This window comes from Seriola lalandi, unplaced genomic scaffold, assembly GCF_002814215.2.
Source record: "Seriola lalandi dorsalis isolate HSWRI2012SDOR001 ecotype SW California unplaced genomic scaffold, Sedor1 jcf7180002053835, whole genome shotgun sequence".
Lineage (NCBI taxonomy): Eukaryota > Metazoa > Chordata > Actinopteri > Carangiformes > Carangidae > Seriola > Seriola lalandi.
In genome coordinates, this window is record NW_019524388.1 from 608,635 (window position 1) to 623,380 (window position 14,746).

The 14,746-nt window shown below is 40.1% G+C and overlaps 1 protein-coding gene across 5 annotated transcripts in view; it reads right to left on the reverse strand.

The window, feature by feature from the left end:
* Positions 1-3,721: 3,721 nt before the first annotated feature.
* The window catches only part of elavl4 (ELAV like neuron-specific RNA binding protein 4), a 77,745-nt gene continuing 66,720 nt past the window's right edge, over positions 3,722-14,746 (reverse strand). For 4 of the 5 annotated variants that reach the window (XM_087172818.1, XM_087172817.1, XM_087172820.1 and 1 more), the window contains exons 7-8: positions 11,519-11,557; positions 3,722-8,393 (exon numbers count right to left, since the gene is read on the reverse strand). In XM_087172818.1, coding sequence (XP_087028944.1) covers positions 8,066-8,393; positions 11,519-11,557 — 367 coding nt within the window. In that variant the 3' untranslated portion in view covers positions 3,722-8,065. The remainder of the gene's footprint in view (positions 8,394-11,518; positions 11,558-14,746) is intronic. The other variant, XM_023401942.2, reaches the window with a different exon arrangement.

Here is a 14,746-nt window from a genome sequence, read left to right on the forward strand (position 1 = left end):
TTGAACTTTGCCTCACCCTTTTATGATACGTTACAGCAGGATAGACCACAGCATGGGTGCTTTCTCCGCATTGACACTAACACTCTTTTCCGGCTTATAGCTTGGCAAGCCCCCTGCTGCAGCTCCTCTACGGTGCTTGAGTCGAGAGCATGGCCGGGAACGAGTCGCTCTCTTCTCCATGTGTACAGCAGAGGCCTGTGTATAGGAAATTGTGCACGCAAATATATATTCAGGTATTTTTCATCACAAACAGGGCTTTGATTAAAAGCTTTGAGTCCCAACTCTTCTCTTATATTCAGTAAATGCTGCATGTTCTTCCCACAGTGATCAGCCAAGACGGAGCATCTAAGTATAGCATCACATTTGTGAGATGTGCATTGTTATGATGCCATGACATACGTCACAACATGGCGACAGATTGTGTGTACAAGAAAACGCTGCCCCCAAGCAAGAACAGTGCGATTCCCATGGTGCTGGAAATATTGCATTGAAATTAAGAGACTTCGCGGGGGAGCAGATTGCAAGCAGGACCCTCAGGGACCGAAACTTCCTGAATGAGATCCAGCGCTTTATTAGGCCCTTGTGAGTGTCACACTTCTCTTCTCCAAGGAAGTACCAGCACTGTTCACACGATTCATGTTGAAAAAAACCTGGCACAAAGAGAGCTGTTAAACTGAGAGATTCAAATCTGCCAGAGCATTTGTTTAGCATCCGAACACAACGTCAAGTGACCTTCGGAGTAGAAACAACTTAACTGGGCAAGAAAATTTTCCTATTTGGAATTAGGAAATCCTGAGTTGTGAGTTGTAATCGACTGCAGGGAGGATTTGTATGGATTTGTATTTGTATGGTGGAACTACTGCCTGAGGAGCACAACTCAGAGCAGGAAGGTCACTCACTTTCATTTAAGTTTTTGTTAGAACTCTCTTCCTCACTGTTGCCCATTTTTGCGAGGGGGAAGATTGGGAAGTAAAGAAGAGGTGAAAGGGCTGCCAGTGTGGGTTTGTGAGAACTGAGTTATATTTAACAGTAACTACAAATGTTAAAGAAACGCCCTGAATGTAAAAGAATTTCTTATGAAATGTCAGCTTGTAATTATCAGCTCATCAGAACTTTACTGTGGAGCTTATCACCTCTGCTAAACAATTTCCCGTTCAAACATATAATGTATTTTCAGGAACAGAGCTCAACTGAATCAGCTTTGCATATTATATTCATTTCTGTAACCTCTTTTTATGAGACCTAGCAGAAAAGAGAAGTTTTACAGGTGATTAACTTAAAAATTCACATGAAATAAATCAGACTATTTTTAGTACCTCTTTTGGGATTTGTGTGGGTTTAGTTAGAAAAAGAAAAGTTTAAGGAGTTGACCTAACCAGAGACCAGATATCCCATGTGGAGATTCTTCATGAAAACAGGCACTGCACAGAAATGACATGGTTTATTGTAATGGAATCGGTTCCATGGAATTAAAGAAAAGGCATTAAGATCGGAGCTATGAGAGCTACTGTAGATTCACCTGTATTACCATTGGTGATCATACCCAGGATATCCTCCACTATAGGAGAGACCTCCCCGGTTAAGTTTGTAAATAAAACATATAGTTGCTGACACCAATAATGTATTAACAGAACTAGCCTTCATTACATTGTCATAACAGCATCCAGTATCACAGCTCCAATTGTAGGGAATTTACAAAGAAACATTAGGAGAAAAAGATTGCTGAAGCCTTGATGTCTGAGCTGCTGACGGGCCTCTTGCAGGAATCAGTTAACAGAAGTAGTTGTAACACTCCTTCATAACTAAACAGACAGTCCTGTCAGTGCGATCAGTGTGCTCATGCCAAAACAGAGAACGAAGTGCAGCTCAGTTAATAAACAAGGTGCAGTGAAGCTGAGTGTCTGTTTTTACAGTGTGAAATCTCTGAAGCGGACAAAGGTTTTGAGGGGAGGTAATGTCGGTGTGTACCAAGAAGGGCTGGAGGGCAACAACAGCTCCTCCACTGCACAGATTTGACTACGGAAGATTTGTCAAAGACAAGTAGCTCCTTATGAAATAATATGCTTCCGACTGTGAGGCTCATGCTTGTCATTTGGCAGAACTGCCGTCTACATCACACCACGGCAGGATGCTGACATTCACACCATGGAGTGAGTGTGATCAGCTCTCACCCAGGCAGATGAAAAGTGATTTATATAGAAACTGAGAGGGAGTATCATATGGTTGCACCTGGTGACAGAATATGGTGAGAACTGAGCCATATTATACCCAACAACTCTCTGTAAGGAGAGCACGCTCTCTTCCTTTGGAATTTAAACATCGTGTATGCATCAGATACTTTTACATTTTTAAGTCATGCATATTCTTTTCCCACGTCTGAGCCACAGTAGAGTAAAACTCTGACTCCTTTAATAACACCATCCTGACTCTTGCCCCCACCACATCTACTTTGGCCTTGATGAGAGCGAAGGGTCATTAAGTTGCCAACAACAGGAGAGGAAAGACAAGAATGGCTGGACTTATCACAGTCCAACCGCTATCATCTCCTCCACAACCGCTGTAATACTCTCCGGTGGGATTTTAATTATGAAGGCGTAAAGCTGGGATCACATCACTGGACATTGCTGAGTACAGTGAGAACATTGTTATCGATGAGCAGATGTGGCTTACAGCAGTGATGAGCTGCTTGCAGTGGAAGTTCTCCCTGCTCTAAGACCTTGTACTTTATTTTTCCGGGCTGACTTATGATTTGTTTGTTGTTATGCGGAAAGTTCAGAGATGAGACGAAAAGCACTCGTTAACCACAGATATTCCTGCTCAGTGAGAAACAGTATTGTGCCACAAAGGTCTTGGATACTGTGGTGAAGATACAGGGGGCAGTGTTATCTCACTGATGTAGCTACACCTTATTCCTCCCTCCTGTCCTATAGCTGCACCTTTAGAGGGCTGACTGAGACCAGCACTGCGCTTTATGTCTGCAGTGTTACTGCCTTACAGTCGTGACTGTCCCCCAGTAGTTGAAAGGTCATAGTGAATGCAGATTAAATTTTCTGATTTACTGTTGCAGTTTTACTGTTGCCGATTACTATCGTGAGATCTTTGTCTCATATTCAGAGACATTTATAAGAACAATATACAAGGACTGCAGCTAATGATGAGTAGTATCTTTTTTTTAATTAAGTGATTATTTTTATTATCACATCATTACTTCATAAAATTCCAAAATAATGAAAAATGCCCTTCTCAACTTCTCTGAGCCAAAGATGAGAATTGTTTATTTGAAACTCGAAATGATCAACATTTTCAGTGATTAAACAAAAAAAAAAATCTGTTTAAAAGAAGCAAATCTTCATGTTTGAGAGGCTGGAACTGTCAAATATTTCGGTTTTTCCTTGATAAATGACTCAATTAATCTTTTATTGAATTTTCTGTCAGCTGAATTAAGTGACAAATATAGAATATACAAATCTCCAGTTTACACTCCTGCAATGTTCACTCAATATGCAATATATCAGGGGCACTGTTCATTACACACGCTTATGAGATGATGTCTATTGCACAGCATTGATTTACCTTACTAAATCTGACCAATAACAAAAGAAAGGTGGATAAAGATAAGCAACAACGGATTTTAAAGCTTATCCGGAAGAAGTTCCTTATAGTATGCAGTGTGTAGAGAGTGAAATGTTTGAATGCCTCATCCATCACGACAAGAAACATCCAAGCTCTTAACACCTCATTTTATTGTCCCAACATTCAAAAGTACAAATAATTCAAACACAACAGTTTTATGAAAAAGAAAAAACAAACATTTACAGCAAGATTTTTATTTTGTTTCCAGTTTCAGAAATGACCTAAACTAGCAAGGATAACATGAAGTCATTCATCGCAGTAATTGGATTAATAATAAGAATAAGAATACTAAGAATAATAGCAATAATAATCATAATAATCATCATTGATAATTGTTAAGTAATAACATAAGCAGGAGAGAGTAGAGAGAGCCGCGGTCATGGGGCCCTGTGAACATTTTTTCGTCTTTTTTGTCTTTAAAGATTTCGTTTATAGATTTTTCAGATAGTAAACAAACACGTCTCAGGAGGAAAATGAAAACTGACAAGAAGAGCCTAGTTCCTCTGTTCACCTTCCCTCCTCCACTACTGGCTGCGTTGTTCCTACTGGCAGGCTGCCACTATAAGGCGCTACAGGGGATGGTGTGAGCCATAGGGGTTGGGCATAGAGCGAGGTGACACAGCCCCATGTTTCAAACACCCTGACATGCACACACATTCTCACACACACACACACATTTTCAACAACCGCACGTGCTTCTTATCTCTTTCACACCCGCGCGCACATGCACTCAGGGAGACACACACATACGTTTTGTATATATGTGCACTGAACAGACCCAAATGCACAATCACACACACATAATAACAAACACTTAACATATGTATATACTGTACATACACACACCTGGATGTACTCCACGCTAACAAACATATGAGGACAAACACACAACACGCACACAGTTACATAAAGGAACATGCATACAAACATGCACATATGCGCGCGCAAGCACACACACACACACACACGCACGCCCATGTGCACACAGGGTCTAGGCGGAACACAGGCACGCATCGTAAGAGTTCAAAAGTCATACAGTGTAGGAAATTATTTCACACATCAGAACAACATTCTACTGGGGTCGTTGCATAATTCAAGCTCCCGGCGGCGGCGGGGAGCATGACGGGGTCTGGTGGGTTGGTGGGTTGGTTTGTTGCCGTTATGACACTAGAACACTTATGTGATTGGATGGCGCAGATGATGATTGGATAATGGTGATGATATCAGATGACCCGGCCTGTCAGATGACTGAGGTGTGAGAGAGAAGGATGTACTATGCGAGCATGCGTCTGAGTGTTTAAAATGCTCTCCACACACCTCCTTCATGTTTTCAAGTCTTAACAACAAACAAAAAAAATCCAATTCCTTATATTTATACTTCTGGAACCATTCCCTTACCTTTCACCTTTCAAAATATATAATATATATCATATTAGAGTATATAAAATATAGAATCGGTACAATCCCTTTTCATACCTCCAGAGTACTTAAGTATAGCAACAACTGCTGTAAATAACAGTTGGTGTGCAATGGTAACAATTTCTCATTTTTAAAGATTTGTTGGTATGTCATTTGAAAACATGATGAATATTTTTAAAAATAATTTTTGACTCTTAAGTGATTTTGACCGATTTAGTCCAGTGCAATGAATGACCCTCAAACAACAATGGGCATTTGCTCCTTTTAAAATGTATCTGCCCAAGCCTCCAAGAGCTGAATGTTATATAAAATGTTTACTGAAAACTGAAAACTATGCTTTCAGACCCACATTTTTGCATAAGGTTTCATCACAAAGCGGTAGTAAGTGGAGGGAGGGTGTGGACGGAGTGGCTTTTTAGAACTACACAAACTTATCACAGGTTATATTGAACCAGAACGACTGTTTATAACATTCTATTAAGACTAAACTTTATTGAAAAAGATCTAAAGATTTCATTTTAACAAGACAAGAAAAAAGCAATAGCAAATTTAACTATTAACTAGGTTATGCATAGCGAGTAACTGTTTCTAGTAATAAGGGAAGAGCGTCCCCCAACCCTCCAGACATTTTTTTCAGTTTTCTTGACTTTTAGATTTTTTTATATTGTAATTTTGATATATTGGTACAAAGCACAAACGTACTAAAAGTTCTCTCAGTGCAGTGGACTACTGGAAGAGCCTCTCCACTAGTCGCTTTGTTCCCTTTTGCTCAGAAACGCCCCCCTCCCTGTACCAGAATCACGCAAATACACAGACAATGAAACAAATAAATACATAAATACACAGATAAATTAATAAATAAATAAATAAATATATAATAAATAAAAATAAATAGAAAAATAAATAGTTTAAAAAATAGATAAGTAAATAAACTGCTAAACAAATACAGTTATATTCTAAGCTTTTGTTCGGTTTCTTTTGCCGCGGTAGTTAACTGAAAGTTAATCCAAATCTTTTTTTTTTCTCCACAAGCAACATGACAACAATTGAACAGTTTCCTCACAAGTTTTTCTAAGTAACTGAACCACCACTTCATAATAAGTTGTCATATGAAAAAGACAAGCTCAAACAAAAGAACAGTGACAACTCAGATAGTACAGTAGATATTGTAAAACAAATGTAGACTATATATATATATATATATCATCTATTTGTACACAGCAAATAAAGACACAGTTGTCATAGATCCTTTTTAAGGAAACAAATATCTAGACTAACGGAACTAGCTAATCATCATTAAGTTTTGACAAACGTTTCACGCTCAGCAAGTAACCTAAAAGTCAGCAAGCCAAACAAAAGAAATACAAAATAAAAATTTGTTCAGTGATTCTTACAAGGCCCGAAGTCGTTTATCTGGTTATTCAGCAAAGAAATAGTCTCACCAGATTTTTGTGGGCCAACAATAAACAAATATTAAACAAAGAACAGCAGCTCAATTCAATGCCAACATCGAAGTATTTTTTTTTCTTTAAACAACACATAGAACAACAAACTTGGATATTTAAGATATGTGAATAATGTAGTATAGCACCTACGTTTGATCGCTAAAAGGAAGTTCTTTTCAAATGTAAGTTCACCAACGCAGAGCGAAGAAAATGATATAGATAATGTATAGTATGCTCTCTAAATGGATAGATGTGTATATATCTATTTACTGATATCCCATATTGACTGATGACAAAAACAGGAAAACAAGTGGACAAAGGGTCTTCTTGCTTTGGGCTCTGGACTATAAGGATGGTTAGGCCTTGGAAAGACCCTTCTCCCTTCCCTTTTGGGTATCGCTGTTGAATAATTACGCACTAGTACATATGTGAAAAATTACCAAAATCACCTGCCTCAGTTTGCATCCCTTTTCACAAAACCTTCCTTCTACAAAATCACTGCCAACTTGGATTCCCCAAAAAACAAACAACCTTTGATCCTATAAAGTACCACGGCAGAACGACAAGACAAGGTGGTGCCCCCTCCCTCCCGCCCCGGCCCCCCCTAGCTAGCCAGTCAAAATATTTTTCTCTTTTTTCAAATCCAGATTCTTGTAAAAATTCTTCAATAATTATTATTTTAATTATCATTTATAAAAATAGATCTTCTTTCTCTTTATTTTTATCTTTTTCTAAACGCATTTTTTCAAGCAAAGAGATCTTCTCTTTGGCAACAGTGTTATTTTTTTTTTTTCTTAAATTACTGAACGTGTCATCAGGAAAGCTAACCCATCCCCTCCCTCGCCCCATCTCCCTGAACCCCTGTGAGGAAAGACATTATGTTTTGTTTGCGATACAAAACAAAAACAATGTTAGAAATTCATTTTTTTTCTACATAAGAGTTACTGGGATTGTGGAATCCCATCTATAATCGACCAGGGGAAGTTTTTAATACACACTAAAAATGAATGAATGGTTCACCAATTTAAAAAAGAGCCCCCTCCCTTTCACCGACAGGGAGGTATATAATACTAACGACAGTGGATCCGGATTTACAAAAGGAAAACAAATCCTGAATCAAGACAGAGAAAAGGTTTCAATCTAAAAAGGACATTCTCTTCTCTGAAATAAGGGGATACAGGGAATTGCTACTGTTTACACAGAAGAGAAAAATCATTTAAACAACCACAACAAACAGAAAGAATATACAACAAAGAGAAGCCTGCATTATCACAGGACCTTCCAAAAACTCATGAACATTTTCATCATTTCATTTTTGTAATACTTAGGCAACATTGGCTTATAGGTCCAAAGTTATAATATAAGCCATTTCTAGTTCAATTTGTTTGATGGTTTGTCGGTTGCTTTGTGTTCCGGTTGGAGTTTGAGTTTGCTGTGTTGGATGGCTGTAGTAGGGTGGTAGTGGTAGTGACTGAAGGGGCTAAGGGACGGGTGGAGGTGAGGGGGGAGGTTGGGGGCAATTTTGGAGCAGACAAAGTCGCGGGGCAACTGCTTCTACCTGTTAAAGTTCAGGACTTGTGTGTCTTGTTAGTCTTGAAGGAGACTTGCAAGACACGGTCACCCAACCTGTAGCCGTTGAGACTGGCGATGGCCATGGCCGCCTCGTCATAATTCGTCATGGTGACGAAGCCGAAGCCTTTGCACTTGTTGGTGTTGAAGTCACGGATCACCTTGACATTGTTGACGGCACCAAACGGCCCGAACAGCTGCCAGAGCACACTCTCGTCAGAATCTGGGGACAGGTTGTACACGAAGATGCACCAACCAGTGCCCGTGTGCCCAGGGATGTTCATGCCGACCAGGCTGGTCATGCTGTCAATGGTGATGGGAGAAAACCTGAGAGGAGAGGCAGAGTGGGGGAATATGGAGGGAGTGCAGAAAGAAAGGGAGAGAGAAGAAAGCAAATTTTAATTGGCAGGGTAAAGCATTCAGTGAAACTCAATGTCTGTGTCTTCATGGAATGGCCATAAACTGGTGAAAACCCTATCTCCATCTTGCTTTTACCTCACAAATAGCTTTAAATCCTCTTCCTTCCAAATCTAAAGCTTGCCATGGTGCTCACCTGCATGATACACCACTATCTATAGCCATATAACATAACAAGCTTGAGGGCTTAATTTGCAAAATATTTGCAGTTTACCAATCACAAAGACACTGATTTCCAAGACAAGTAAACAATTCAGATCAATTAGGATACATACGCATGGATGTTTATGTATGTGCATGTACTGTATGTTTATGTCTAAATGCATGAGTTTGTATGTGAGCCTGCACTGTACCACTAAAGCCTCCCTGAGCTCCTCAGTTCTGAAAGGCCTCCTGTCAGGAGTGACGACAGTGCTGCATGCAGGGCTATATTTCTGCTGAAGGAGATGCGGATGAAGGTTCTGTCTTTGTGTCCTTGAGTAGCTCCTTCAGGAGCTAAATTGCAGGAAGTTGTTGAATTAAACCGTTGCTAGAAATTCATCAAAGATCATGCACCAGCCTGCTAAATCTGTTCTCATTCGCCTCATAATCTTCTCCTTTTTCTTGTGATGCAAGAGATTTGAATCCTCAGTTGACTTCACTTAATTGCCTTTCCGCTCAAAGGAAAGGGAAAGGAGAAAAAAATACCCCTACTTTTAAATAAAAGGTAAATGAGATAAAAAGGTTCATTTCTTATGCCACCTCCCTCCAAGAAACGACGATAGGCATTATTGGGCGTGCTTTAATTGAGATTTCCGCTTTGCTGCAGCTGTCTCAGAGAAGGCTGCTTCCTTAAGAAAAAGGAGGGAGGGAAGAGGGAGCAAACTAGATGGAAAATGGAAGCACTTTACAGCCCAGTGGCATTAAGGTACAAAGTGTATTCCTCCCACTCCTCCCGCAGTCTGCAGGGCTTTCTGTTCTGGTCTATTCCAGAGCTCGTGGCAATGATCGATAGCACGACTTGCTGCTTGGGGCCCCCACCCCTCTCTCTTTCCAGCAACTATATATGGGCAGCAATCACTATGACCTTCCTGCATGACTTTGGTCATGCAGAGTCTGCTTCTGGCTTTTGTAGTTGCTGTGAACACTAATACAAGCTCCTAGGGTGGTCAGCTCATTTACTGCAAAGGGCTCTCTGCACCAATTAGCCTTTTTTTTTATTTCATGTGTTGAGTATTGTAGTAGTATAAGAGAAACAGGTTGTAGTAGAGGAACTACTACATGACTGAGATACAAGGCAATATTTTTATAGTCACCATAGGGATGCTGCAGCAGCAAACTGTATAATAATAGGCTAAAATCCTTTGTCTCTCATATCTCTATGTGGCCACAATGTCTTGTTGAGACGATTTTCATATTTTCTCAAGCATTGAACGTGTCGAGGCCTTGTCTGACTTGCCGGGCTGTGTTCAGGCCTCTCCTGCTGGGCTTGAAAAAAGACTTGTGGTGATTTGTATGCAAAAGCTGGAGTATGTGAGGAGGTTTGCGAGAGTGTGAGGGTGACGGTTTGGAGGCTAGCTCACACTGCGAGGATGAGGAGATGAGTGTGCCTGTGTGTGTGTGTGTGTGTGTGTGTGTGTGTGTGTGTGTGTGTGTGTGTGTGTGTGTGTGTAAACGTGCATGCGAACGTACCCATCAGAGCGGGACCAAACACTAACCAATGTTACAGACGAGACCAGGGGTTGCATAGCAACAGTGTAGCTGACCAGATATCTATTCTGTCCTTTCTAAAGCCAACCATTTCCAGCTCTTAACACCCTTCTGCTCTTTCTTTTCATATAATAACCTCAGATCATTGATGCACCTCTAACTTGATGACATGCTATGCAATCAGGGCGGCTGAATCAGACATTGTTTTCACCTTTAGAAAATCATGTAAAGACTCAGAGAGAGGGGCTCAGTGCTTACCAGGCAAGGGGGCACAAGGGTTAAACATGTGAATGCCACACTGCATCACTATCAATGTGTTATTCTGTAACTAGATTCTTAATTCCTGCATTTGACAAAATGACTGCTTTTTAACTTGCTAAGGGAACATTTCTCTCGAGCCAAAACTTTGAGTAGTTAAGCTGAACTCAGATGGTGTCCCCTGTGCTCGCAACATGCAGGATGCCACCGTCAGCACATGAAACATCTATCACCACGGTGGCTGCTGCTCTGGGTTATGTAACACCTATGGTAGCGAGAAAGCAAAATGAAACATGGAGGCGAAAGGAAGGAATTCGAGCAGAGCAGTGCCAAAGCTGGAGCTGTCTGCAGCGAAACAGCATTTCCTGTTTCCAGCAGGGATCCAGGTTCATCCAGCCTCATCCCATGTCCTAGCTAAACAACACCTTATCTCAGCTAGTGCTGCCAAGAAATTAAGGCAATATATGGTGTAATTTTGTCGTGACTTCCATCGTACAGATATTGATCTATCACACAGAGGAGTGTGCACATAGGTGAAAGTGGATGTTCAAAGGTCTTTTTCTAATGATCTAGTCAGGAAATCTCCATAAAATCAATGTGACACATTAAAATTTTGCTTCTAAAGAGAGTATATAGCTGTAGAGTGACAAGGCAGGAGAACCTGAATCCAGTAGAAAACAACACACCTAGAAATTAGGAGTTTTACACCAGAGAACAAAATCCATTCAGTACACAGAAACAACCCAAAAACAATCCAAACAACACCAGCACTTTTCATAATCAAAACAAAGCAAATTCATCACCACTGAAAACAAAGACTGATTATTTTCTGCTTTTTTTTTTTTTTTTTTTTTTTTTTTTTTTTACACCTTAAGTGGTTGGTAGGGTTTTAAAACCAACTCAAGCTGACGAGGAAAAAACCAAACAAATTAAAGAACCAAAAATGCAGTTGACCTTGAACGAATTGTCAAACGCAAAGTGACTGCAAAATACAAGGAAACATAAACTAAAAAAAGAACAGAAAAAAGGATATTGAAAAATCATTGAGTCAACATGGACATCTGGCATTGGGTGAAGTTTTTAATTACCTCTTTACGCCATAGGCCATATTAAGCAAATTGTCCAGCCTGTAAAGAGAAGGAGGGTTCTGGGGTTAATGGTGGGCAGATGGTCGACTCACTCAATGGAACTAATGTTAAGTCCCTGTAGGAACTGCATGGTCCTCCTCACTCAAGAACAAACAAACCCATCTACAGTTGGCCCATTACACTGAGGAGCCCCACCAGAAAATGCTATCATCAGTTAACGAATCTACAGTACCATCAGTATGGTCAGCACTTGCTCAGTCGGCCACTGCGCTATTTCATAGGTTTCAGCATAGCCCTGCACTAGCTAATGCTAGAGCAGAGTGCTATGAGCACATTGTCATTATGGAAGGTGCAATGGTTTAATTGTTATACAAGACTACAGCAGTGGACTGGTCACAGTTCAGTATTACAGTCACATGCAGAGCACTAATGGTGGCAGGACTGGAGCATAGCATGGCACTCAGCTATACTAGGATGCTAGGCTAGCCATAGTGCAACCAATGGCAAATAATTGCCTTATTTTACATTACAGGAAATTGCATGTGGGTATCCATACAATTTATGCCACCACATTGATGGTTTATTAAAAGATGGAGGTTAATGAAAATTTCTTTTCATAAACTATGATCTTTAGTTTGTGTTAACTCAATTGAGAGAACACCTGAGATGACAGGAAATGATCCAGAGTTCTGTCAGTGTAATGGTTTGGTATTTGAATGATGGTGAGCGAGAGAGGCGATGATGATTATTATGTTTTCTATGAGGAAGACCAACAAAAAATCACAACCGAACATTAAACTAGCCATGAAATTGTGAATGTCTGTCTTTGTGGTTGGGGTCAATCTGTTAAGTGCTAACAGGTCATGTGGAATGGCTGAGTTACAGGGTGTCCTCAAAGGGTTAGTTTTTGGGAAATGTTCTGGTTTCATAATAATTTCAGCCTGCGAGCTACAGGCATTGCAGTCAGTCAGGGTTAACTACAGTGTGTGTGTGTGCGTCCTCCGTGCGTGTGCGTGTGTGTGTGTGTGTGTGTGTGTGTGTGTGTGTGTCTGTTTGTGTCTGTTTGTGAGCCAGGCTACAGAACCTGTGGGCTGTATGAAATGTTGGCCCTCTTGGATGGATGCAGTCTGTTTGGTGACTCAATGACCTTCATTCCTCACTTGGGTCTGGCCTGTCTCATGTCTTATTAACTCCTCTGGCCTAATGGACAGGGGCCACGGCTTATTGAGCAACAGCTGGCCGGTGACGCCTTGTTCCTCTTGAAAACACTACAAACTCTCTGACTTTGACCCGACTGTCAGGGTTGTTTCTCCTTGTCTCTTTCAGTCAACAAGCCTTTGCTTTCTTGCAACAATAGTGCTTCACAGTATTTACAAATACCTTCAAGTTAGCATTAACATCTCATTGAAAATGTAATTGTTTTAACCACATCATCATCCAGATACCTCTTCTACTATCAGCACCATTTAGAAGCAACAGTATTTTCTTACTTGATATATATACACAACTTCATTATTATTTGATTGCAATTAAGACACCAATTAGATTTTGTAGGAGTGTAATAAATAACTTTCATAGTAATAACTCTAATATACTATTTATATTAATCATCTTAAATTTAATTTACATTACACATTAGAGATAACAGATCAGTAGTCTTCTAATCAGGGACAATTTAACACCGGGATGCCAGATAATTGTAGTTAAGCACCTGATAATTTACTCTGGGTATTGCGTATCTGGACTGAAATGCAATGCAATAACCTGTTTTAAAATATTATTTTAACACTTGCTTTACGTCAGTTGATTTTTAGTTTTTATTTTAAATGTTTAAGATGAGTAAATAAAGTTATACTGTGATAAGTATAAATCCCCACACACTGTTAATCTATTTGACCTTTGTTACATTAAAGTAACTGAGTACATTGTAGGTCTGCTGGGGTCAAAGTATCTCTGCATTGTAGCACATTTATCTCTTAAAAATACCAAATAGCCCCAAAACAAAGAAAAATCTGGAGGAAAGGATATACAGAATCATTAAAGCCTTAATTAGTCCATTACGTGGGAAGGGAACAAGCAGACTGCTTTGTGGGTAAATGAGTCAATTGAAGAGGATGCTCAGAGGAGAGGCGCTCCAGACCTGGGAGCACTAAGACATCTGCTGGCCGCCGGGCCATTGGGCCACAACAAAACAACCTGCTGCTAACACACTCCCTCTCCCTCTCTCAGTCCCTCTCTCTCGCTCACACACATGTACCAATGCACACTGATAAATGCTCACCACGCAAACACTCTGCCAGCTTTTCACACTGCCTCTCCAAGCTCGATATAAACAATAGGGCTTTTGTGCTTTCTCTCAATGCATGTTAATGGAGGAATGGGCGTTTTTGTCTTTTCTTTTTTGAAACAAAAATCTGTTCAATTAAAATTGGCTCCTGCCCTGGATATAATAAGGCTAATTTGCTAATTAGTACCATTAGTTAACGACAGAGGATCGGAAACGAGCCGGGATCTAGGGCTAGGTGTATTGTGCTTCAGTCGATTATGTTTGCTGTCTTGTAGAGGGACCATACAAGCACATTATACATTAACTTGTGTTACAGCAGGCCCACATCATTTAGTCACATAGGATGGATGTAATTACAACTGTAGGTGGATTGTACTGTATTCTGCCAAGTCTCTTTTTTTTTCTTTTTTTTTATGTATGTGCAGCAACTTGTTAGGCATGTGAGGGAAGTATTAATTTAACAATATCTAGTAAATTGATTTTATTGTCAGCGCTAACTAGCATTTAAAGTTGATTTATGCATCATTAATTCAGTTCACTAAATACATTTGAAAGTTTGAAACATAATCACTCGAGATATATTTTAGCTTAAACTTTAATTACTTTAATTTTGCCTTATTGAGGAGTTAATAATAGGGCGGCCTTGACAGAATTCTTTGTTATATAAGGAAATAGAAAATGCCCTTTTGCACTGTTGTCCTTAAAAGATTGAGTTAAAAAAAAAGGGAGACTGTGCACATCGAGCACATTTATAACTTCTGAAGTGTTGAGGTTTTAGTGGAGGGCTTGGGAGCAGAGAGCAGGAGCACAGGGACACAGTGAGGAAGTGTCCTGTGGTTGTGAGTTGTGATGAGAAGCGACAGCTCTCCTGCAGAGCCTGTAAATTGGCTTGGCGTATCACAGACACACAGCCACGCTACATCGCTCAGGTGTCACACCAG